The sequence below is a fragment of the Lotus japonicus genome, chromosome 1 (genome assembly GCF_012489685.1).
Source record: "Lotus japonicus ecotype B-129 chromosome 1, LjGifu_v1.2".
NCBI classification, from domain to species: domain Eukaryota; kingdom Viridiplantae; phylum Streptophyta; class Magnoliopsida; order Fabales; family Fabaceae; genus Lotus; species Lotus japonicus.
Window position 1 is genome coordinate 3,143,888 of NC_080041.1, and position 24,984 is coordinate 3,168,871.

The following is a 24,984-nucleotide window of genomic DNA, read 5'->3' on the forward strand; positions in this document are numbered from 1 at the left end:
TAAGTTCTCGAAAGATTTGTCAAAATCTTTAAGGTGAAAGTTTTGTACTGAAAACGTTATTCAAACCCCCCTTTCTACCGTTTTTCATACCTTCAATTTGTTAATCCTATTTGGAACATGTTAATTGTTATTATTGCCGTTAAGTTCATTATGGAATATGCAACCCTAGGATGTTATCCCTAGCAATAAGCCTAAGTGGCTATTCTCTTATCTATATCTATTGGTGCTATTATTTATGTAATTCTTTGGAGTTGACCCTCGCGTCTTCTGTGTGTGCTTTGGCGGACAAACGCCCTTTGTCAGATGTCTTTGGCGGACTGGTTCACGACGGTTCACCCTTCGGGGGAAACTAGAGTTGGGATGCTGGAACAGGAGCGCATTGCGATAGCGAGCGGAGGACGGATGGTGTACATAGACTAGGTCGTTCTGGATTTCGAATTCGGACGACGATCATGCTAGCATGTAGGTTTTAGTGCTGGTGTGAGCTCCTCGAGATGGGATTAGTGTAGGAGTAGAGTCTTAGCTCTGAACATCATTTGTTTTCTTTGGGGACAGGGTAGTTTCCCACCTATAGCTTTTTGTGTGGTTCCTTTACGGGAATCACAGAGAGTTGGTTGGACTTAAGAGGTCTTGTTTTAGGCCATCTGGGCTGACTTATTCTTATTTTGAGGGACAGTGTTGCAGACACCTAACCTTTCTTTTGGATTATACCTTTTGCCTACGGGCGTTCTTTTCTACTACTTTCCGTCACTGGAGGTTACTCGTGACGAGGTTGGGTACTTACAGCGGGGGGTTGTAAATATATATTGGATAATAGTTTTATTGCTTTTCGCATTTGGGTTTTATTTAATTCAGTCTTGTCTTAGTTATTATCAAAAAAAAATATTTACGTTTTTCCGCATTAAGTTTACTTTTGGTTACTAAAGTGACGCCACCGAAATCGGGGTGTTACAAGAAACTACGATTATCCTCGTCCTGCAGCGCCCGCAACAGATTACCATAATCAATGTTGCAAATCAGATCCTTGATTCCTTGCTCCCAAGCTATCTACAATCCTGTCATCAGAGCCCTAGTTTTCGCAAGGAGCACACTTTCTCCTGCAAGATGACTGTGAAATCCGCCTACCCAATGGCCTTGGTGGTTGCGAATCAGGCCGCCGGAACCCATGACCTTGGCAACGGGATTATAACTGCCATCGACACATAGATTAAACGCTCCTGCTGGCGGTGGCTGCCACCTTATAGCCATCCAATTTCTGTCCACTGATTCAACCTCCCCACTCAAGACCTTCTGGATCTCATCATGTTCATTGCATAACCGACGCCACGCCACATCAACGGTCCAAGGATCCTCCTCGAAAATCATGTTATTACGCCACTTCCATATCCCCCATAAACATGCCATAAAACGATTGCCATTCCTCCCCTGAACTGGCTCCGTACCCACGCATCACACCCATTCTGCATGAACCCTGGCCATGAAAGCGCACCCGCACGCATCCATAACTCCTTAAAATGAGGGCAATCCCTCAAGCAGTGGATTGCATCTTCCTCAGGAGCAGAACAACGAGTGCAACTAGGAGACGCTGCCATGTTACATTTGAAGCGGTGTAGGTTTGTTTGAATGGAATTGTATGCCACCAGCCAGATGAATATTCGGATTCTCTCAGGAATCTTTAAACCGCAAAGCCAACGCCAATCCTCAAGGTTTTCATGTTGCTGCAACCGGTCTGCGAGCCAAGAATACCCATCTTTGGCGGTGTAGCACCCACTATCGCTGCTTTCCCACACCCAAAGGTCCTGACGATTGGCAACTAATTGGGGTTTCAAGAGCTGCAACTGGGAGGCAATGTTCTGAGGTAACATTGTGTACAGGAGCTCTAAGTTCCAGCCATAAGACTGAATAATGTCACGCAGCTTCACGTTCACATCATGAATGTCAACATACGGTATCAAATCCGCCACTCTACCTTCACCGCTCCAATTGTCATCTCTAGAAATACTAGGTAGGAGTGTAGAATTATTCTTTGACAATTTTAGAAAAAAATTAGGTTTGTCTTAGTCTCTCAAAATATATTAGTATGGCTGAAAAATACTCTCAGATGAAAAATATTAGATCTAGTGATTAGATTTGGTGAGTAGATCTGGGGCCGATGACAAGTGTTGGGGGAGACAAGGTGAAGAGGGAGGTCACAGAAGAAGAGCTATGGGAGAAAATAGAGATGTGTTTAGACATTATAAGAGAAACTAAGAGTGCAAAAATGCCTCCTCCTCCTACAGAAGAAGAAAAAATCATTTGCGTGCATAAGCTTCGTGAAAACTATGAGATTGGAATCTATTGTGTGAAGTGCGGAATAGTGGAAACAGAAACTAAGTACATCTTTCCAGCTGTTGAAAGTTGTCCTCTTATGTTTTATTTTTATCTTTCCAACTGTTCTAGAGCTAAGTGCGGAATAGTGGAAAAAATGATTCATACACTCCAGAAAAATCGTTTTCGTAAACCCATAAAAATATTTTTGTGTCAAGATCTAGAAAACTATTCATACACCCATAAAATAATGTCAAAATTTACTATTTGAGTAAAAGAAATATATTTGATTAAAGAGATTTGTAAGAATTTGTGTAAAAAATTAAAATTTTGGAGATCTATTTATGTCATGTGAATACTTCTGTATTTTGAACATGAACAAGTAATTTTTGTGATGCTTTTGTTATGTTATTGCTTTTGTTATGGAGAATGTTGGAAAACCTTAAGTCTTTAGCTTTCTGGGTGGGTGGGTTTACTGACTTTCATGTGGTGGCTATTGTTCTCCGGTGGTGATTTGAGAGAGAGGGTGAAACAAGAAGAGGGTAGTGGGTTAAGCAATAATTTCTAACATTAAATTTGAATCATTTAATATTTTAGTATTAAATAAAATGGTGGAAAAATGATTCATACACCTAGAAAAATCGTTTTCATAAACTGATTTTTTCTTGATCTTAGATTAAAAAAAAAAGTCAAGATTTAGAAAACAATTCATGCACCCAGAAAAAGAATGTCAAATTTTTTATTTGAGTAAAAGAAATATATTTGATTGTTTGTGACAAATGTCAACAATAAGATTTTGTTATAATCCATATATTAACCTCATGTGAATTTTTATAGTTAAGAATTGGTCATTTATTTGTAAAATGAACATCTTTTGTTTGATTTAAGAAATTAAAAACATAAAAACAACTTGTTCGACCAAAAGCTTCATACTCAATTTATCTATCTATCTATTTTATTAGAATATATTAATCCACAAGTGCGGAATGTGGCGTATCTATATCAGCTATTTACTTTCATCTACTTCTTCCACATCAGCTTCTAATCCTATGTGGCCTCACAAACTATTTGTGTGCATCAAGCTTTTCTATTGATCCTTTTTATCTTCTCAAACTCCGTAACATACTCTTCACTAAACACTATATTAAATTGGTAACGCATTGTATTGCACCGTAAAGGTTCAAATTCGTGTGATTAATTTCGTAATAAATAATTGAAAAACGCTTTCATGTGTCAACCATGTCTCAGGTTGCTTGATATTCGTTTATTCCCAATTAGAACGTTCCTCAAGCTCTTGCGGAAGCACGTTAGCCATTGCTTTGTTAGAATAATGCAATTAATATGGAATTAGGGTTAGGATTAATGCTGATTGATCCAGCATTAATGTAGCCGAGTTAGTGGGTTATTAAAAGCCCATGATTGACTTGTATAAAAGTAATAAGAGGTCATTAATGTGTTGACCATCGGTTGAATAAACATATTAAGTTTTTCCCCAATTCTCTCTCTGTGTTTACTCTGTCTCTCTCTAGTTTTTCTGTTGTGTAAAACTCCAACATGCTTCTCCTATCCGCTCTCCTCCAACACGAAAGACCCCTCCGGCGGCGATGTCCTCTTCTCTAACAGTTGGCTCCGAAACCCCCTCAACGAGCACCTCTGCTAGGAACCCGAATAAAATCCTCCATCATGGTGGGTCGCGACCCTTTCCAAAACCACCCCTTGATCGCGTTGTCAAATCCCTCGACATTCGTCGTCCTTGCGCTCAACTCCCTACGGAACCTCTAATACCTCGCCGAGATCGCTGTCCCCACACATCCTGACTATGACGGCACAAACCCTTCAATCTTGAAGCTTCGCTAGTTTGTGTCAATGATTCTTGAGCGAGTGGTTTTTCCAGTGGCATGGTGAACTTTGACCTCTCTTACAACGACATTCACTAAACGAAGTCACGAAGCAAATTTCGAGCAGTCTCATATGTAGTAGGTGGAAAAAGTAATTAAGTAAAAATATTGCAATGCCATTTTGTTGAAGGTAAATTGACTCAAGAACCTTACATACTTGCTCTAGCTTCAAAGATAGGTCAATAATCAATTCGTTCTTGCACGTGATCTATTCTCATCAGTTAGCTCCATCCAATTTGCACAATTTTTTTTTTGAAAAAGTTTAGCTCAGACACATGATCTGATTACACCTATGGTTTTGTGCTTTCCATTCATAGAACATCTCAATGAAGCAAGTAACATTTTTTTTTGAAAGTGAAGCAAGTAACATGAAGAGGTTTATTATTTATTATGATGTATATTTCCTTATTGGTTTTTAATTATTTCCTTATTCCTTATTCTTTTACCGTTTTACTACTAGAGTATTCCACCTAGCCTGCCATGTCACATGTTGCTTGATTGTCAACGACGATCAATTTTCAGGTCTTCATGTCATTGGCGGACCTTGCGCGAAATATTTAAGGGGGCCATCATAAGTAAAACATATAATTTTGTATCATGCATTAAATTTTTTTTAAGTGTAGTCTCAACAAAAAATTAACTTTAAAAATACAAATTTAATTTTATGCACTTTTAGGTTAAGTTCAAATTTTCAAAAAGTTAATAAATATACTTTCTATTTGGGAGCCATCACAATCCAAGCATAAATGCATGAGTAATGATATATACACACCTCATTTTTTAAACACTTCATTTTCACCTCTTTTTGTTTCTATCTCTCTCATCTTATAATCTATCACATCTCATACTTTCTCTCTCTTACTTTTTCTTTTCTTCCTATCTCTCTCTTCATTCCACCTCTTCCACCTCAAATGAGAGGTGTGTAAGTAACATTATTGTAAATGCATGTAATTATCAGCGCTCTATACTGTGGTTTAATTTTATTTAAACGCTGTCAAGTGTGGTGGTTAACTCATCTCTATATAAACCTTCTACTCAGTACTCACCCTTTAAATAATACTTTAAAAAAATATGTTTATGTAGTGATCATGAATTCATGATTAAGTGTGTGTTTGGTTGTGCGTTTCAAACGTGGATCTGAGGCTCAAAATTGGATCTGAGGCTGGAACGTGGATCGTTGGTGCAAAATTGATGTTTGGCTACTTGCGTCTGAGAACCGATTCAAGGATGGAACGTGGATCTGGCTGAAGCAATCCAGGGTTGCTTCTCCATGAGAGGATCCGATTCTCTCCAGATCTGAGAAGCATTCGAAAATCGGATTCCCTTTATACCCTTCCCTTCTTGCACTGTGATACAGAGATAGAAATTGCAGACAATATATGTTGATGAAAGGAAAATTAAAAAACTGAAGAAGAAAGGAGAAGGAGAGAAGGTGGCTGCGCAAGAGAAAAGGGAGAAGGAGACAAGGGTATGAGGGTTTTATTGTTTGGGGCCGTATATATATTTATGTATTTTTTGTCATTTTTAATTTCTTAATTAATAGAAAACTAATAGTAATAATAAATTTGCTGGGCCAAGGAAACTCGGATGGGCCAAGTCTAGATACTCAAGCAAGTGATAACCATTGGAAAAAAAAAAACATCAAACCCTATTTTTATCTAATCTTCATGTGATATTGTAAAACATTTTAATTTTTTTTTCATGACTCAGTTTTCTTTTTTACGTCAAGTGAATCAATGTTTTATTATCATATATGTTTATTTATTTATTTATAGATATCAAATTTGTTATAAAATATTATTTAATACTATATGATTTTTTTTTTGAAATCAATACTATATGAATTATTTAAAATTAAATACGATTCAGTTAAATACTAACTAATCTCTCTTGTAAAATATTTATACCCATTTTAGTCATTACACACTCAAAAGCAATTATAATAAAAGATATCCAAACAAAATTCTCTTATTAGAATCACGTTCTTGTAACTGTATCCAAACATAAATCACGTCACTCAAATTTAGGGGTGTTCATAACCGAACCAATCCAAACAAAACCGACAAACCGATCCAAAAAAACCGAAATCCAATCAAACCGAAAACCGAACTGACTGAAAATTGAAAAAACCGAAATTATTTATTGGATCGGATCGGATTTCGGATTTGATTTCCAAAACCGAACCAATCCAATCCAAACCGAACATTCACAAATATGTATACTTTTAGTTATACATATATCATTCCATTTACACTTACATATTACATATTTATTGTATATATATTGGTTATATCACACATGCATCAAAGTTTACTATATAATGCATCAAAGTAAACAATTATAATCATAATTTTAAAATATGTTGACTATGTTATAATTTATGAATGTTATATTAATGTTATAAATTATGTATCATTGTATTTATCATATATTATATATTTTTAAAATTTATACAACACAATTTCAAAGTATAAAAATGTGAAATAAAAACCGAACAATCCAATCCAATCCAAACCGCTATAGATTGGATCGGATTGGTTCGGATTTGAATTTAGTAAAAAATCCATTGGATGACAAAATCATAAAACCGATGAGATCGGATCGGATGATTTTTCTCCTCAAAACCGATCCAATCCAATCCGCGAACACCCCTACTCAAATTCACGTTTACTAGATCTAATTCTGCCAGATCCAATTCTGGCCAGATCCAATTGTACTAACGCGGATCCAAACACACACTAATATACTTCTACCATATTTTTTTCCTTATTCCTAGTCTAGTTTCACTTATTTCCACTAATTTTAGACCAATTCTCCAATGTTCGTGCAATGAAAATGGTGATTTCCGCTTTCCAAATGATAAAGCCCTCATCTTTTGGCAACCAAAATTATTATGTACATTCACTTTCTTTTTTGGTTACACGATTTACATTCAATTCGGTAATTAGCTAGTTTTTCTACGATTAAAATAATCAAACACCTCACCAGTTCATGAGCTTTTCACAAATCCAATCTGGTTGCCAACATTTCCCTAATAATAATTGGTTAAGTTTATTATGCACTCTGGTACCTCAACTTATCATTTACTGTAGCTCTTCTGATTTTGAAAGTAACGTACTCAAGATGCAATTGATGTTGATGTGTTACTATTATGTTAAAGCAATGGGGTTATGTAGACTAACAACTTATCCCAAAAGCTTAAGTTGTTGGGTAAGGATCACATCAATAATTTTATATTATATTCAAACACGCCCTCTCACGCAAGAGCTCTTTGGGCTTGAAGCGTGGATAACGCACATACCCACCTACCATGTGCTTAAATTCTACTTTTTTAATTAGAAAGTGACGGGAGCAGAGATTGAACTCTAAACCTCTCGATCATAGAAGCTCTGAGACCATGTCAAGTAACCACTTATCCCAAAAGCTTAAGCTGTTGGGTAAGGGCCACATCAATGGTTTTATATATTATGTTCTAACATAGTGTATGTGCAAGGATCCCAATCCCATCTATGAATTAGGCGATTTTCCATTTGGAACCAGATTTCAATTAATGTTAATCACTTGCCTACAATTCCATTACTTACTGCAGTTTGACCAAAGTTTCCTTAATCAAACTGAAAAATGATCCAAATATCATAGTTACAGAGGTCCTACAGTACCCTGAAACTGAATGTTTTCATCGATAAATTATAGCCAAAACTAGTGATCTACCAACTAAGACAAACACAAATCATACAGAAGTAGACGAATGCTTGTTTACAAGCTGAATTGTTGACTGGAGGCATCTGTCTTGAGCACTCAAACATGACTTGGCTGTTTCAATAAGAGCAACGCAAATAGACGACAATTCATCACTCAGCTGCCAGCAGCCAAGAAACAACCCTCGATTAGAAGACCGAAGTAAAATATTACACATGATTCAAATACAACTCCGCAAGTTCTAAACAAGCAAATTCATTCAATCATTTTGAATTCGTGATCACAACAGAGTAAGTCTGATCACTTTAACTGAATACTAGCTTGATTAACTAACCGCTTATCTGGTTAGTTATTCCTAATATGGTAATCATTTCGTCAAGAATTCATAAATTCCAATCCTCTTTTCCTATGTACTTTTCCCCACTAAGACGTTTATTTAGATTGATCACTCACAAGTGTTGAATGAAAAACTGAATTCAAAAAAGTATGCACATCCTACCATGAAAGATGATGCAATGCAATTGCAAGCTTCAAGTGCCATAGTTCCTCGAACAGACTTCATTTTAGAATAATAAATCAGTACCGATTGTAATTGGTCAAATAAATACAACTATGTTTGTCAAAAAAATAAATAAAACAATACTAATCAAACCAAAATGATGATACCTGCGTAGCTTCTTGTTTGACGACACTAAGGAGATTCTCAAGAACGAGCTTAGACAAAGAAACAAGTTCTTGCTTGTAAGATGAATCCCCATAGTATAACATGTCATTGCCTGGAACCTGGAACGGAAAAAAATACATTACTTTGGGAATTAAAACACAATCATAATCAGAAACCATAACTGGTCAGCTGGTAAGGAAGACTCTGATTTACAAAACCAGAAACCTTTGCACTTATCAGTTATTACAGAGAGTGCAATTATCAATCAACTGCTGAAACTCATGAAGGATCTTGGTTAGAAACTGCTTATCAGAACTATCTCAAATGGCCTTATAGTGGAATGAGGGGATTATGGTTTCCTCGGACCATCAGTGATCTCGATATCAAAGTTGATTGAATATAGATAATAATGAAATAGTCCCACCCACCCCCAAAGACCTATCTGCTCTTGCAGGTTGTACCCAAAGGAAAAGAAAGACATTAGCAGGTAGGTGTAGTTAAATATTCAATTCATCAGGGAAGATCAATGCGCGAGCAGGCATTACAACACTTTGTTAAGAAGGTAAGGTGCATGTAAAGCTTAAGAGAAACGCAAAGGGAAGGGGAAACAAGTTCAGTAAAGTGTCTCAAAATAATTATAATCCATAAAGTTGAGCTATAACCACCAAATGACACATGCACCTATTACTTTGGATGCAGAACACAAGACCCATAAAACTTCTTTGAATACTCTTTAACAAATTTCAACATTTTATTTTGGAACGAAAGATGGGATGATATGTCGTTTTATTCTGTTAATGTAATCAATATATTCAAATTTCCTTTCAAACAAAGTCATAAGGAAAGGAAAACATATACCTGTGCATTTGCATGATATGGCAGATTCTTTTGTGCTGAAGCTGTCAATAATAATATGATGGCAGAAAAAACCCGTATTCTCATTTTTGGGTCAAACCTACAAGTGTTTTTCGTTTTTTAGTTCATTCTTCAAACATGATCCAGAGAGGGAAAAGAGAGATTAAAGTAACAAGAGAAGTATTCTCAAGAAGGAAAAAAAATAAAGGTTTGAAATTTCAATCATGCAATATCTGAAAGAAAACATACCGTGATTGGGAGCTGATCAATGTAAATAAATTATTCGGGAAATAGGTGACTGGTAGACCAGAATTACCTTCAATGAAGTTGATAAAAATCATAGTAAATACTAAATACATACTGAGGAAGGGATGAAAAGGAAACTAGATATTAAGACCTAGTACACAGATTTTTCTATTACATACGGCAATAGTTTGAAATTTCTCTGCAATTCAATGTCAAAAATATAAATAATATTAACAACCTGGAACCATAATTAAGAAGCCACATAGCTTTCTAATAGATGAAACTATTCCTTCAACATCACTTGGAGTTCGAAAGCCTACAAAATCAAGCAAATCAACAGACAATTATGTTGAGATTCAAAGGATACTGACAAAAAACATTATTTTAGAAAGAAGCCATGGTTGCACAATTAAAGTAATTGTACTTCAATGACAATGCTGAAAATTTACATGCTGATACAAGCAGCCAAAAGACAGGAGAGAAGGATGCTCAATAAAAATCCTTCTTGGAGAAGAATAGCGAGTGTCTTAGTCTAGCATACTGTAGCATTCAGTGTTACATTAGTTATTTCTAAGAACTAAATCTAAGGTACTTATACTCAGGAAGAAGACAGAAGTTAGTCTTGTTTGATCATATTTTCTGATAATCACAATAGGGGAAAAATAAACTATCCTAAAGTTTGGTTCAGCTGACCCAAAAAAAACTATTTTAGTTCAAATAGATTAAAGATTAACTAACCAAATGATAGTATAATTTAACCCTAAACACAAACATAATTTACCACTGAATGGCTTTATCTGATTCAGTTCATGTATTGACCGATCAAGTACCAAACTGACTTATCTGTACCTAATTTACCAATCATATATACCTAATTCTGATACATCATTTTGGTTATCTGTAAGTATATATTTGATAGTTACTTGATACTAATTATAAGAACTGAAATGGAAAACATTTTCACAAGTTGCACCAATGGATCAATTTCCAATTACATTAGGTATGGAAGTATAAGTATAGACCATGCATGTATAAAGGTTCAACATCTTATTGGAGGCTTAATTGTAGAATATACCAGTTTCCAAGTTAACTTTTAAGCTGTATGTTATCAGAAGCCAAAATCCTTGTTGGGATCATGGAATTTGAAAAGGATTACAAAGTTCATACAAATATGTTAGCATGCATTGCCTTTTAAATCATCAAAAACCTAGGGGATATAATAAAGTTATGATGCCCAAGTTATTAAGTGCACTGTTTGATACTAGCAAATAGAAAATCAACATTGAAAAAATTCCGGCAAAATGGAATATTGGTTCTCAGTACTTCCACAATGATTCAAACATGTTTTACATATAACTAACCATCAATTATGTCTAAAGTATGCAAACAGCTGATTGCTGAATCGATCAATCCATCTGAATGAGAAACCAAGCCCCCTGAGAGTGCAACCTGAAAACTACTATGAGTCAATGGATATATAGATATAGCAAAAATACATGCAACTTATGTGACAAAAACTGACATATCTACCTCTGCAGTCTCTAAGAAAAGATCAAATTGCCTCTGAGCAGAAATAGAAGGTATGGTGACTTCACTAAATGTGACACATGATTTCACAAAACTCATATGCTTCTTAGAACGTTTCAAAGCTTGAATTGCTAAAGAGTTGCTTGAGTGAACAAGACTTTCCTGCAACAAAGCATGATCACTATATCACTTTAAATTTTACAGGGCCTTTTTCAAACAAGGCATCTCCAAGTAATAAAGCAATTTTTTTCACGGATAAGTACTTTCTTGCAACACTTAACTTCACCATTTTCAAAATTATATAACAATATCAGATGGCATTTGTAATTTTTATATTAAAAGTACACTATTTTATAAATCAACTGAAACAAAAACAATGACAAACCTTAAGCTCATCTAAGTTACCAAAAGCTCCTCGGCAATCAACAAGAAATGCTAGTTGGCGTTCCATCTCTGTTCCATAATCTACCTAGTGATTAGAGGCAATTAAGCATCAACAAATCATAATCATGGAAAAAAATATAACAACCACAACAAAATAAAGTTAGCATTGAAGCAAATAATATTCAAAGAAACAAGCTACCATGTGCACAAAGCGAGATATTGAACGTGCCACAAGACCATCATCATCTTTCACGATCATAACTTCCATGTTGTCATGTAGAGTCCGAGAAATTTCAAAAAGCAACTTTATGCTTGATGGATCATTAATATGACCATTCCTGCTTAACAAATAATAATATAAGAGGCAGGCAGAAAGCATATCAAGAAAGAAAATATTTTAAAATGCTAAAAAAGAAAGACAGAAAACTCTGTAAATATCATTGAGATTCAATTCTGGATCTGCATGTATTATCTCATTGATTTATTTTTTCAGATAAAAATATCCCATCATTTTTTTTTGGGTAAGGATGACCTTATCTAATGTTAACCAAGCTGACTTGATGCCTTAGCCTCATATCAGCTCCTGATTTAAGAAAATAGAAGCTCATGTAAGACGCATTTTTCAAAATTAGATCTAAAATAGAGACTTCAGGGCGCAGATCCTTATGGGTTCTGTAATAGTAACTATGTATATACACTAAGGGTAGTCAACAACTTTAGGGCGCAGCAAGAAGTGAAATGTCCTATGGATCTGAACTATGTTAGCAGCTAATTGGGGTATTTGCATGGAGCTGAATGCCAAAATTTATCAGGAAATCTTTGCCTTTTTCATGGGATAGGGTGGATTTATTAGTACATTTACAGTATGGAAAATAGTAATTTTCAGTAGCTGCCATTACTGTCCGACATGCCTATTCTGTTTTTTATTTTTTCAAGTGAGAAAAAAATAAAGAAAGAAAGAAAGAAAAAAATGAAAATCAGATGTAGGACCTTGTAATGATGTATGATAGAAGTGATTGAGAGATAATTCAACAGTAACCACCTCATGGTTTCAAAAGCAAATTGCCTTTCAAACAAACAGTTAAGCTTATTATTCCTCAAATTCTCGACTATATATCATATATGAACTAAAACGCCAAGATGGCCTCATATGAGTGCCCATAGTGAAGCATCAATGAAAGGAGGACAGGAATATTAAATATGTATGATTAATGATACCTTGTCGCCATGCTAAGGATATGCAAAAAGACAACATCGCGTGATTTCCCATGCATTGCATCTAAGATTTCAGGAAAGCAATTCTACAAAATAATAACAATAAAAACAAATCACGACTGGTATTTTAAGCTCATGGATCAAAGAATGAATTACAAGGACAGAGAGAGACAATGATGTACAACAGTATATTATTAGGAGCATACCAGAGAAAACACATCTTCCAGACTCTTAAAATGAGACAGGAGCTTCACCAAGAGAGATTGCAAGCCTGGTATGTCATCTTCCGCAACCCCTCCTTTACAAATACGTTCTGAAACACCTCCCAAGATGGTGTTCAAAAGGTTATCCTGGCATTACCCACTTAAAATAATTAATTCATCTAATCAGAATTCCCTATCTGAAAATAAAAATTGTTTCCTAATATAAATGTTGTTTATCCATTTAAATGTCGTCCTATTTATAATTATGCTCACACACATATTTCACATGCACTCATTAAATCAATCAACCTTATAACTATTAATATTTCTATTTCTGGCATTATGGTTATTGTTATTATTAAAAGGATTCTGATAACTATGACTAGGCTTTAAGAATATGTAATTTTATCAATTTACTGAAAATTCATGTTTGTTTGTGTGTCTTTGCGATGATTGCATTTATACTAACAATCTTATATTATTTTTACGGGTATCACACATCCCAGCTTAGCCCTGGACAATGTTTTTAGTATTGCAGTACATTTCAAATTCCCTAGCAGGACTAAAAAAAATAGTGTAGCTTAGAACGGGAATCACATTGAGGTCATCTTCTAAAATCAAACTTGCATTGCACCATAAAACGAATGCCTTAAGCAGACACAAACTTCAGTGCCATGGTAACATTTTAACACATGCTAGTTAGTTGTCGCTGCTTTTCAAGGATAATCAATACCACAGTTAAGAATGCACTAATACAATTAAAAAGAAAACCGAACCTCCAACAAATTATATCTTAATAGTAATAGAAATAGAAAAGTGATCACTACAAATGTATCAGCTCTATACCATGTAAGATGGAAACAGACTAGTGCACTCAACTAAACAAAGAAGATGCTCAATGGCATAAGAAACCTTTTATTCACAAGACATACAGAACCAGCAGACTGATTGTAACCACTCACTCAAACTTACCATCTGATTCTGAAGAATAATATCAGCATAAGCATCTACAACCTTCAGGTATTCATCAAGGCTATCATACTGCGCAATAAACTGAAATTGCAGCCGAATTAGAGGATATATGAAATACCCAGAGAAAGAAATGAAGGTACGAAAAGACATGCTAATAAGTGAAGTCCACACCAAATCTTAGAAATCATAAATCTTTAGAGGTCAAAATCACCATATATTCAAAATTTCAAATCTGAACAGAGTAGTTTTTTAAGATAGTAAACTACTCACAAATCCCCTCTTGATATAAAATAAGGGGTTTCTGGCATGTTACAATTTAAGTTCAATGAGATTTACACACATATTATATGCATGTCAATGATTTATTAAATCAAGGTTTGTATTATTTATAATATAACAGGGGGGGAGTATATGATTATAACAAACACCTAGATAAAGAACCAATCTCCATATCACCCTTTATTCTAGGGGTCATCACTGTCGTAAAAATAAGAATTACTGCTTTGTCTTTTTTTGTAAGAGCATCTAAATATATCATTCACATCTAAATCAACATGAATATAATATTACTTAAGTATTCCTTTTCCTCTGTCTTTACCTGAATAACTTTATCTAGCACAGCATTGAAAATATCAACTGGGGGTTTCCTTTCATACAGCCTGAATCCGAGTAATCTGTAATTCATGTGCTGTATCACCAAATAGAAGAACAATAAAACTACATGTTGAAAAAATGAAACAATGAAGGCAGCTAGAATATAGCAAATAACTTTATAGGCATATTCCATAATGGAAATTGCAAATGCATACCTGACCAAAGGAATTATCCTTGTTAAATTCAATGAGATAAAGGATATGCATAATGTTTGAATTGACCACTTCAATAGGGAGTTCCTTCAGTAAATGATGAAGAATGAGTGAAACACATGATACATTCCTAAAGTCCTGTTGACTCTTCATCAATCCAAGCTCTGATAGAACTTCATTGGCTTGCCGCTTTAGAAAAGTAAGATATAATTAGAACAGCATAACACAGAGAACATAGATGCGATAAAAGCAGGAAAACTTTTAGCAATCTGACTTATCTTCTTTTTCTAAGTTAATGTCCAGTTATTCAACATAACAGTGGCAATAATTCAACTTCATTTCCCATTATAATAATGAGAATAACCCTAACCATGTAGCTAATTATATGTGTGTGCTCCTGTTCATGAAGTTTCAACCCGCATTAGCATTTTTTTGAAATACTCAAAAGCAAAATTCAAATGGAAGAGCCACCATGCCAATCAATGAAATTTCAATTATACATTTCACATAACAAAGATATATGGGAACTATGTCATATGCAATACTGTCCAAAACAAGTGTACTTGTGACAAGAAACTTCACTACACACCTGAGACAAACCATTAAATATACATTTAATAATATACTCAATGGTTGGTTCCATCAGACTGATTCGCAATTTTTTGTTGTGTTCATCATTTTCATGAGTTCTTTCATTGGCTGACAAGATTTGCATCAAAATAACTCTGATGTCATTAACACATGTTACAAGATAACCTGTTACAAGAGCACAATCCATGAGATAAGTTCTATGAAAATGAACATGAGGAAGAAGTATAATAGTAATAAGATGCATTAAATTACAGAATCAATAAACTCAAATTTGCATCGCATTGAGAAAAAGGGATAAGAGAGAAATTTAAGCATTCATAGGCATCCAAGCACTGCTATAGAGAACAGAATACAAATAAGAGCATCAAATTTCATGTAGAAAGAGTATAGAGCAATAATCTAGATTCATTGATTTTTCTTGCTCTGAAATAAATAATAAATTAATGTGTACCAGCCAACATATCACATTCTCAATGAAATATTAAGCAAACCAGGAAAGAATTACAATAGTTTCAAAACCAAAGCATTTGCGTACTGGCCCTAAGTATATAATATTACTCCTTCAGTCCTTTGAAATGCAGTCACTGGGGTATTCATGCATTGTGATCAACAATTTTGTATTCATGCAGTATACAGACCTTATTGTAACAACTAGAAGCGGTCTGTCCATTTATTGTTCTCATGCTTTATAAATCCTAAGGATTGATATATAATATAAACTAAATTACCCATATCATGTGTAGGCAGCTTCTGAGCACAGTGAGCCATATATAAACGGCAATATGCAGATGCAACTGGATCTCCTAATCCCCTTGTCATCATTACCAAGCGTCGGAGACTATCTACAGGTTGGTCAAGCAGAAAACGCCAGCAAGGCAATATTGCCAGTTCCAAGTAACTAAGTACAATTTGAGATGAACAGTCAGCATATACTAGTGAGTAAGAATCAATCTTAGTGCAGCAACTTTTAAAATGTTAATACCTAACTCTTTGAAGAGAATACTGAAAATGTGTCTATTTATTAGAGCAAAGTTTCGTGCCATATTGATAGAAAACATTGCTTGTCACATTACATCCAATCTTTGTATTAAGTATCAACACTCCATAAGAGGTTCCAAACATGCAGAAGTTAATTAAAAATAAACACAGGACACTCCATAACAAAGCAAATATCTACAAACAAATATCAACCCCGTATAACTGCACACAATATCCTACAACACGTAGCCAGTCCAATTTTTTTATTACCACTCATGTATATTACAACTATTAACCCTCCGTAGGGCCAATTTCTAAAGGAAACCAAATAATCCCAAAAGGTTAAGCTGCAAGGTGCAATTTCAAAAATGGCTTTCATCTCTAATAGACCCTCCAACAAAAGTCCTTTAGGAGCTACTCAAACCTTATGCTGACATTGTAATTCAATCACAAACAAATGACCAGACATTCTTACTTGATCAAAGAGGCTTTGACAGCATATCAAGAACCAAATTATTCGTAACACTAGCAGCTAGGCGCAGACCCAAGAGTGGTTTTTATATCTAATCAAGACGGCCTGGTCCAAAAGTGAAGTTTTGTGTAACTTAGTTTTGGAAAAGAAGCATGGTTATTTCTTTATTGAAATGGGATTAGGTTTAGCTTTAAGATTATGGAAATTTAGATGGTTCTAATTTTTGTAAGAGCTCAAAAATGGAAAGTCTTCCAAAAGAAAACTTTTAGAAACTCTAACTGTAATTACAAAGGAAATAGAGGTAGGTGAACATGGCATCCGGAAGTCTCAAACCAACAGACAGAGAAGAAAAATAACATCATGGGAAAAAAAACATATAAGGTTTAATGAAATAGAGAACGAAGGATATGGACCTCACATGCGTGGAAGAAGCTCTTGTACAGCACCAATTTTACTGAACCAGTTATAGCAAGTTTCTTTTGCATCAACACAAATATCCCTTGCTTCAAAGTTTTCTACACAAATCAAATCAAATAAAACATCCAAGGAAAACAACCTGTTTTTAAATCAGGATCAAATATCTAGAAAAACAAGCCATTTTTAAACAAGATGCAATTGGAAACATATTTGGTGACGTAGAATGTTTGAGATAGTAAGAACCGTTTTAAGATGAAAATCCCAATGGATGTATTTTCAGATGGTTAATTCATCCAAAATCGGTAATATCCTAGATTGTAATTCTACCTATACTACACACACATCTCCATGGTGCACAGATACTCCAACTATGGTGCTATTATAAAACCCATCACCACAATTATTATTGATCTTATTGTGATTCTCCATGATCTACTCAAGTTAGAGATTCAATAGGAAGCCATCTTTGAACTTCCAGATTTAAAACAATGACTAGCAAACATTAGAAACGCCCAAGCAAACTCTCTGGATATCCATTATTAATCAATAACTAGGAAACAAACACCCAGTTCTAGACTGCACAAAAAATTAAGGAATAAACATGCATTAATTAGTTAAAAGACAGAATCATTCATCTCCAAAAGTCAAAACATTAGCATGAAAAAATTTGACGTAAAGTTATTAACGATCTCCAGATAGACCATAAGCTTGTCCAGTCTGACTTATTACATTATTACAGAGAATGTAACTAAACAAAGTTTTGTGGCTGAGGTTCAAATTGACAAAATACCTGCTAAGTTGCAGACTAAAGTTCCATCTTCAGTAAACTCGGCTCTCCGCTTTATGCGTTGCCAAACCAGCTCCCCAACCATATCCAGGATATCTGTGACAAGGACAAAAAGGGTAGGATAAAACTCAGAAACTGACGTATCCATCAGAAGCTTAGCAACCTGCAAAAAGAGTAATCAGTTTCAGGCAGGCACAATCAACCAATACAAAACAAAAAAAAATGAGAAGACAGTAAGATTTCACCCCCAGTAACAATGACGAAGACAACACATCAGAAGAATAACAATTACTTCGTCATTTCCATAAATGGCCAAAGCTTTTCTCAATAGAACCATATCAACTGATCATGTAACCTTTCAAAATATAATTTTTGTAACAAACCCTTAAGTCTTTCTTCAATTAGCATTATCGACAACCTTATTCTAGCAAAGATATGCCTCACTTCTACAAAGCATTTAAAGAAACAAATATCTGTCAACCTACTAGATAAAACCTTCAAGAGAATCAATTATATGAGTGTGATGTAAAATCCAATACTAGCTAAATGGAACAACTGAAAACATGATACTATTTCTTCATGGTTTAAAGAAGAAGAAAAAGTGTTTTCACTTCTACAAACCATAATATTGCAAAAGACTTTGTTAAATACATCAAATTTCACCTTTATAGTTAACTTTAAAGATGTTACACGATCGTCAGCAAGCCAAGAACGGGTAATTTCATCTTTGAGCTCATGTAGACGAGAAACATACTCCTGCCAAGTAATAACCTTGACACCCTCATCTGCAAATTTTTGTGGATCATCCAGCTCCTCCAAGTGCATACTTGTTGAAGATTTCTCATGTGCTGAAAATTGGAACATTACATAACTTGGACGATAAATAAAGGATAAAAAAAAGAAAAAAAAAATATGAAAGATATTGGCATACATTTCCCACTTCTCATTAAAACATCTGGCATCTGTAATTTAAAAGATAAATGATTAGATAATTATAATAAAAACTGAAGGGTTAAAGATAAAGGATCAAAAACAGTTTTAGAATATAAGGGACTATTAACCAATGCTTTTGCTTTAAGACCTAGTCTACAAGAATATCATAGGCACTTCCTTCTTCAACAATGGAAGATAGGTGTTACAGTATTTAATATTTATTGTAATCAACTGCAATATCTTCCACTTCATAAAAGAACAATTTCTGAAATTTCCTAACATAACATCAGATAAACAACACGTTCGCGAGCCCAGTGTTATCTAGTATACTATACTATGTAGCTTAAAATTCACATAGGATAAGAGTAAACCATTAAAAGAGAATACTGTAGAACTTACTGAAGAAACTGAAACCATTTTGGAGACAGGAAACCTCTGCATTAGTAATCTCCTGAAAGATGTCCATTCCTTCGTCGGCCGAGGTTCGGAAGCTTCAACCAAGTTATCAGGATCATGAGGAGCAGCCTTTGCATCAGTATCAGTACCTCTCAGTGGATCAAAAAAATCAGTGTTCCCACGATCTACAACATCGTTGACCTAAACAGAGAATATCAAATTATCAATTGAGAGTTGAAGAAGATCATCACAAGTGAAGTACATGTAATAGCAACAGCGATTGTTAACGAAGAAAATTTTGTGAAGTGAGCAGAACCTGGGGGAGTGGTGGAGCAGAGAGAGGATGAGCATCATCGGCGCGTACGCGAGGGAGCGCGTGAGATCCTTTCTCGGCGGTGTAGTTGCGAGGTCTGAAATCCACGGAAGCGTTCATCGACGAGAAAGAGAGAGGGAGGGAGGGATTCAGAGCTTGGGTTTTGGCACTGTGTGAGAGAGAATCACTTTGTTTTCAACAGTTAGAAGATGAAACCGTCGCTATTGTTGGCGTTTCCGTAATTTTCAGCAAGGGGTTGTTTGCGGCGGAATATTTGTTTGTCACAAAATCCTTAGTTCGGTTCGGAATTAGCGACGGAAACCACTTAATAAAAACCCCTAAAATATAGTTTTGATTATTTCTAACTCAATTTTAAAACAATTTGATTTTAATTTTTAATCTAAAAAATAATTGGGTGGCTGCCTCATAAAGTAAAGAATATGATTAGAACAAAGAAAGTACCAACAACTTGACTATAAATTATGACTCTCAAGGACTTTACATTACAAAGCAAAAAAGTAGGGGAATTCCTACATGTCATGTAAGTATCTTCGTCCTTGTGCATCTATGTTGTCTTTTCAAAGGCAATAATAATAACTGCATGATCCACGAGCTCTTTTCAATCGTATGCAGGTTTTGAGAGTACATCTTTTGCAATTAGCACTATCTAAGCTAAGCCTATAGTGTACATAAAAGCAATCAAAATGATTACTCAAGCATAATCCACATTTGTACTTTCTTAATCTAAATATGTTGTTATAAAAAACTGAAAACAGAGCAGAACATGTTCAAGGACCCCATCCCATGTTCATTGCATTTAAAATCAGTATACAATCTGAAAAAGAAAGCCTCAAGGTAAAATAGACGCAATACTTAATTAAGGTGTAAGTGTTACAGTGGAGGTTCTATATTCTTGTCCTCTTGAAGAAGCATAGACCAATCTCCTAGGAAAAGAGAAAGAGCAAAAGTGCAAGTTATAGCAGGTTTGGTTTGGAAGTACCACATAAGCTATCTGAGTTCAACGCATTTACAAGATATAACACAACTTGCTGTTCTATAGTAAAAGCTTTGGTGTCCAGAAGAAATTCACTTCTTCAGCTCTATATATACAATTTTTTACCATCATAAAAGACCAAACTCACCAAAGAGATAAAATAGAACATGAATAGCCAACAAAGCACTCCCTCTTCTACGTTACCATTATTAGCCATTGTGATCTCAACCTTTCTATCCCTTATTCCCAATACTGTCAATGCTTCATGCAGCCATGAGTTTTCTGAACTTGTCCACCAGAAAAACATCTCATATTGCAAGACACTGCACACTCTAGATGCTGAGTTTGGCTGGAAATACCAGAATTTCACCAACTTCATCACACTTGAAATCTTGTTTAGTGCCAAGCTCAACAAACCAGAAGGGTGGATAGCATGGGGGGTGAATCCAGGTAAAAGGGCAGAGATGACTGGAACCAAAGCTCTCATAGGCATCAAACATCCCGACACGCCGTTGAGAGCAGACACTTACGATATCACCAAGGAAATCGTAACTGGTTGCCATCTTCTACCATCAAAAATTAGTGAATTGCAAGTGTCCAATTTGTCGATGCAATATGAAGGGTCCAATTTATACACCATGTATGCAAGATTGGTTCTTCCTTCTGATCTGTATAACATCACAAAGCTGCACCATGTGTGGCAAGTTGGGTATGCTGTTAAAGGGGACCAACCCCTGTATCATCCAACAACTCTTGATAATGTGGATAGCACAGAGACCATAGACTTGACTTCTAGTGTTGGACACAGCACTGGACAATACTGGGGTTTCCTTAGATCGGTAAGAAGTTAATTTCTCTTCTTTTCTGTTAATAATCTTGATCCAAGCTCTTTAGACATAGAGTTTAAGAATTTGTACACTTATATTATCCTTAATTAACTCATTTCTAATCAATGTAGAACTTTATATCTCATACTTAGAAATTCCAACAAATTCCATAAGTCTACTAATTAATTAGGTGTTTGTTCTCTCTCGATTGGCTTGTATGATTGACTCGCTTCTAGGTCAAGTTGATGGATTGACTTCAAGTTTTGATTCCTTAGAATTGTGGAAGGTCACCTAGAAAAGAGACTCTGCATTCAATACATTTTTATAATTCATGTATTTAGGGTCAAGCTTCTCTATATAAGAGGAGAGAACCAAACGACTAGGTTTAGGACTCTCTCCTTAGGAGCTCTAGACCAGTTCTTAGTTCACCGTATGTGATTGAGCATAGTAACAATACATATGGATACAATAATCGGCATTGATGATCTCATAGTTACATTTAGTTGTTTGCTTCCTCTATCTAGAAAGTTCGATATCCAATGAGTGATCTGAGGGGATGAAGATCCTCTATTTTCACTCGGTTAGCTTAGAGTTCGTCGCGATTTGGGTCAAACCGGCCCAAATTGTAACCTACTCTAAACAGCTCAGTTCCATCAAGTAGATTGGGCCCGGACAGAGTTGGGCCCTCGCGGATTGGGACGGGAATTCAGTCTATATGCATATAATTATTTGATTTTGTCAAGCATAAAATTGTTTTAGAGATAGTCGACCATAGAATTGCCAATTGCCTATAATTATTTGATTTTGTGCTGGGTACAGAGACATAAATTCTTGATAAGTAATGGATTATGTTTGAAAATTCAGGTACATGGAGTTCTAAACATAATTGGATGGGGAATACTGTTACCGAGTGGAATCATAATTGCGAGGTACTTTCGAGTGTTTCCTTTTCAATGGGAGCCAACGTGGTTTTACATGCACATCGCTTGCCAATTAACTGGTTTTCTGGTCGGTACTGCTGGTTGGATTATTGGACTAAGCCTTGGACATGCTTCAAGATACTACACATTCCACACTCATCGAATCTTTGGCATTATTATATTCACGTTTAGCACAATCCAGGTAGGTATCACTCACCTATCTCCCTATACCATAATCATCTCTTATGAGAGCTAATAAATGCTTAAAGCGTCTTAGTGTATATTTGGATAAACGATAGAAAATCACAATAAAGTCTAAATTACGAGCAGCAACTTCCCTTACTTTTGTGACTGCGACCGTCAACTATAATGATTGTGCCTTCATCGTGGTTTTCACAATGTATGCAAACATGCACTACGAATCAATAAATAAATGATATTTATGTAAATAAAGCTAAATTTATAAGTATTTGGTTTTCAGATGTTGGCTTTTCGCTTAAAGCCGAAGATGACCGATGATTATCGCAAATATTGGAATATGTATCACCATTTTCTTGGGTATGGGCTATTGGTCATCATATTTATAAATATATTCCAAGGAATTTCCATTTTGAAAGGAGGAAAACAATGGAAGTGGGCTTACATTGGAATTCTTGCATTTTTTGGTGCTATAGTGTTTGGAATGGAGATTTTTACTTGGGTTCGTTTCTTCATACTCAAAGCAAAGAGAAACCGATCAGACAAAAGTAAATCGGGTGAAACAACCAAACAGAAGTCAATTCGCAAATAGCCATGTTCCACCTCATTTATATATGAGCATTACTCAAATATTGCTTGACTATTTTGTTGTTTTTTTTTACAATGATAATATGATTCTTTAAATAAAATAATGGGAATTTTGAAAACATTTGTTTGTGTGGTGATCATGTAATTGTTTCTTAGGTTGATTTCTTCATATTGGCATAGGGCTTATAAGTCATAGGTAGACATAATATTATAATATTCTTATATTTCGAGTCTCTAGTTTTAAAGATAATTAAATTAATTCTCCATATTTCATCAATTTAGGCAAGTCAACAATTCATATGATGAACATATTCAGTTGAAGGGTGATCACGTGAATTTTTTATCACTTTTAATGCATATAAAATATTTCAATCAAATCCGCTCATCTTCTTCCTTTTTTCCTCTACATCTTCCCTCTAATTCATCTTCTTTATAATCACCGAACTATAGTTTCCGGCCACCCATCACACCATCGTCACACCTCTTTCTATCCCCCTTTCTTCCTCCTCCCACCCCTCCCTTCACTTACCATTCTTCTTGGTCGATCTTCTTCTTCCTAAATAGATACAATCTGTTGTTTCATACTCTCTTATAGAGAGTATGAAATTATAAATGGACATTTATGAGCCTCTAAAACCTCATTTATACCATGACTGATACCCCAGTTGGTCCTATACATGTGACCCGTCTTCCAGAAAATAATAGCAATAGCTAAATGATGATGTGCAATATCAGTCCCCATCAAGAAAGTCTTTAAGACTTCCTACACAACGCAATGTTCAACCGGTGTGCTCCTGATATTGTGTCGTTGTGCCTGGACTATGAGGGCTCTCATTTTATTACTTCTCGGTATCATTGCAAATACTAAATTTTAGATCAAAGCTTCTGCCAAATAAATGAGTGATCACTAGCTCAAAACTCTATAGCAGAAAACATCCTAGTAAGCGAGAACATTCCCTTTTAGTGAAAAACAAGAGATACTCTTTCTTGAAATATGGGCAAATAAGGAAGCGACTAACTCTTATTTAGAAACCTCATGAGCAACTATTAATGGACATTATGGAGAAATGCTTTATAAAGGAGATATATTAATTACATCTATATCTAAAAAATCGAAATATGGTGATGTAACACAAGGTCCTCCAATAGTAGAGTTGATGGGAGATGAGATTGTTTACTTGGCACCTATGTTTTCCTTGCCACAACGGATCCCAAACAATATTTCTTTCTTTTTCGATCGCTTGGAAAGAAGTAAACCTAGAGTGTCGCAAAAGACTAGGACGTGAAACAAAACGAAATCTAATCAAAGCAGAGACCAAAGTAAGGATCGACCAAATATTTATCCCGTAACTGAAAACGACAACAAAGAAAGAAAAAATAGATTTTTTAGAGGTTTCTTCCTCTAGTGGTTTAGTGTGTGTGTGTGTGTTTTAACGTTTTCCCACTCTTTTCTTTATTCATCGAAAAAACAATACAAGCGAGGCAAAATTACATAACTGAACAGAGTCATGTGCCAAAAGAGTTTCTATCTTAACGATCAAAATCTCTATTACATTAACACATGCATGAAACTAAAAATCTAGCCCCCGATTTGGCTATGTAATCAGCCGCAGCGTTACAAGCTACCACACGACCCCCGCGAAGAGAAACCATCCAACCACGACGCACGAAATCGTTTTCCCTCTTTTTTTTTTTATTCATCGAAAAAACAACACAAGCGAGACAAACCTACTAAACTGGAACAGAGTCTCGCGCCAAAAGAGTTTCTAACTCAACGTCCAAAATCTCTATTAC

General features: G+C 35.2%; 2 protein-coding genes across 5 annotated transcripts; one reads left to right on the forward strand and one right to left on the reverse strand.

The window, feature by feature from the left end:
* Window positions 1-7,734: 7,734 nt before the first annotated feature.
* On the reverse strand, window positions 7,735-19,916 carry LOC130733086 (uncharacterized). 4 transcript variants are annotated; one of them, XM_057585155.1, is made up of 23 exons: window positions 19,667-19,908; window positions 19,354-19,551; window positions 18,953-18,983; window positions 18,685-18,869; window positions 18,025-18,184; window positions 17,236-17,332; window positions 16,096-16,265; window positions 15,366-15,532; window positions 14,780-14,965; window positions 14,569-14,658; window positions 13,971-14,051; window positions 13,002-13,145; window positions 12,799-12,881; window positions 11,780-11,918; window positions 11,582-11,665; window positions 11,200-11,358; window positions 11,031-11,118; window positions 9,908-9,985; window positions 9,673-9,739; window positions 9,427-9,523; window positions 8,571-8,687; window positions 8,404-8,460; window positions 7,735-8,064 (listed from the first exon to the last, which is right to left on the reverse strand). In XM_057585155.1, exons 1-23 carry the CDS (start codon window positions 19,781-19,783, stop codon window positions 7,936-7,938), a joined length of 2,724 nt encoding a protein of 907 aa, XP_057441138.1. In that variant the 5' UTR covers window positions 19,784-19,908; the 3' UTR covers window positions 7,735-7,935. The 4 variants fall into 4 exon arrangements, 3 of the variants coding, with proteins under 3 accessions (XP_057441138.1, XP_057441139.1, XP_057441141.1); XM_057585156.1 differs by lacking the exon at window positions 8,404-8,460 and having other exon boundaries at window positions 19,667-19,911; XM_057585158.1 differs by lacking the exons at window positions 18,953-18,983; window positions 19,667-19,908 and having other exon boundaries at window positions 19,354-19,547.
* Window positions 19,917-20,630: 714 nt separating this feature from the next.
* Window positions 20,631-23,311, forward strand: LOC130731517 (cytochrome b561 and DOMON domain-containing protein At4g12980-like). The gene is made up of 3 exons (XM_057583822.1): window positions 20,631-21,496; window positions 22,349-22,606; window positions 22,886-23,311. The coding sequence occupies exons 1-3, from the start codon at window positions 20,825-20,827 to the stop codon at window positions 23,192-23,194; spliced, it is 1,239 nt and encodes a 412-aa protein (XP_057439805.1). The 5' UTR covers window positions 20,631-20,824; the 3' UTR covers window positions 23,195-23,311.
* The last annotated feature ends 1,673 nt before the right edge of the window (window positions 23,312-24,984 follow it).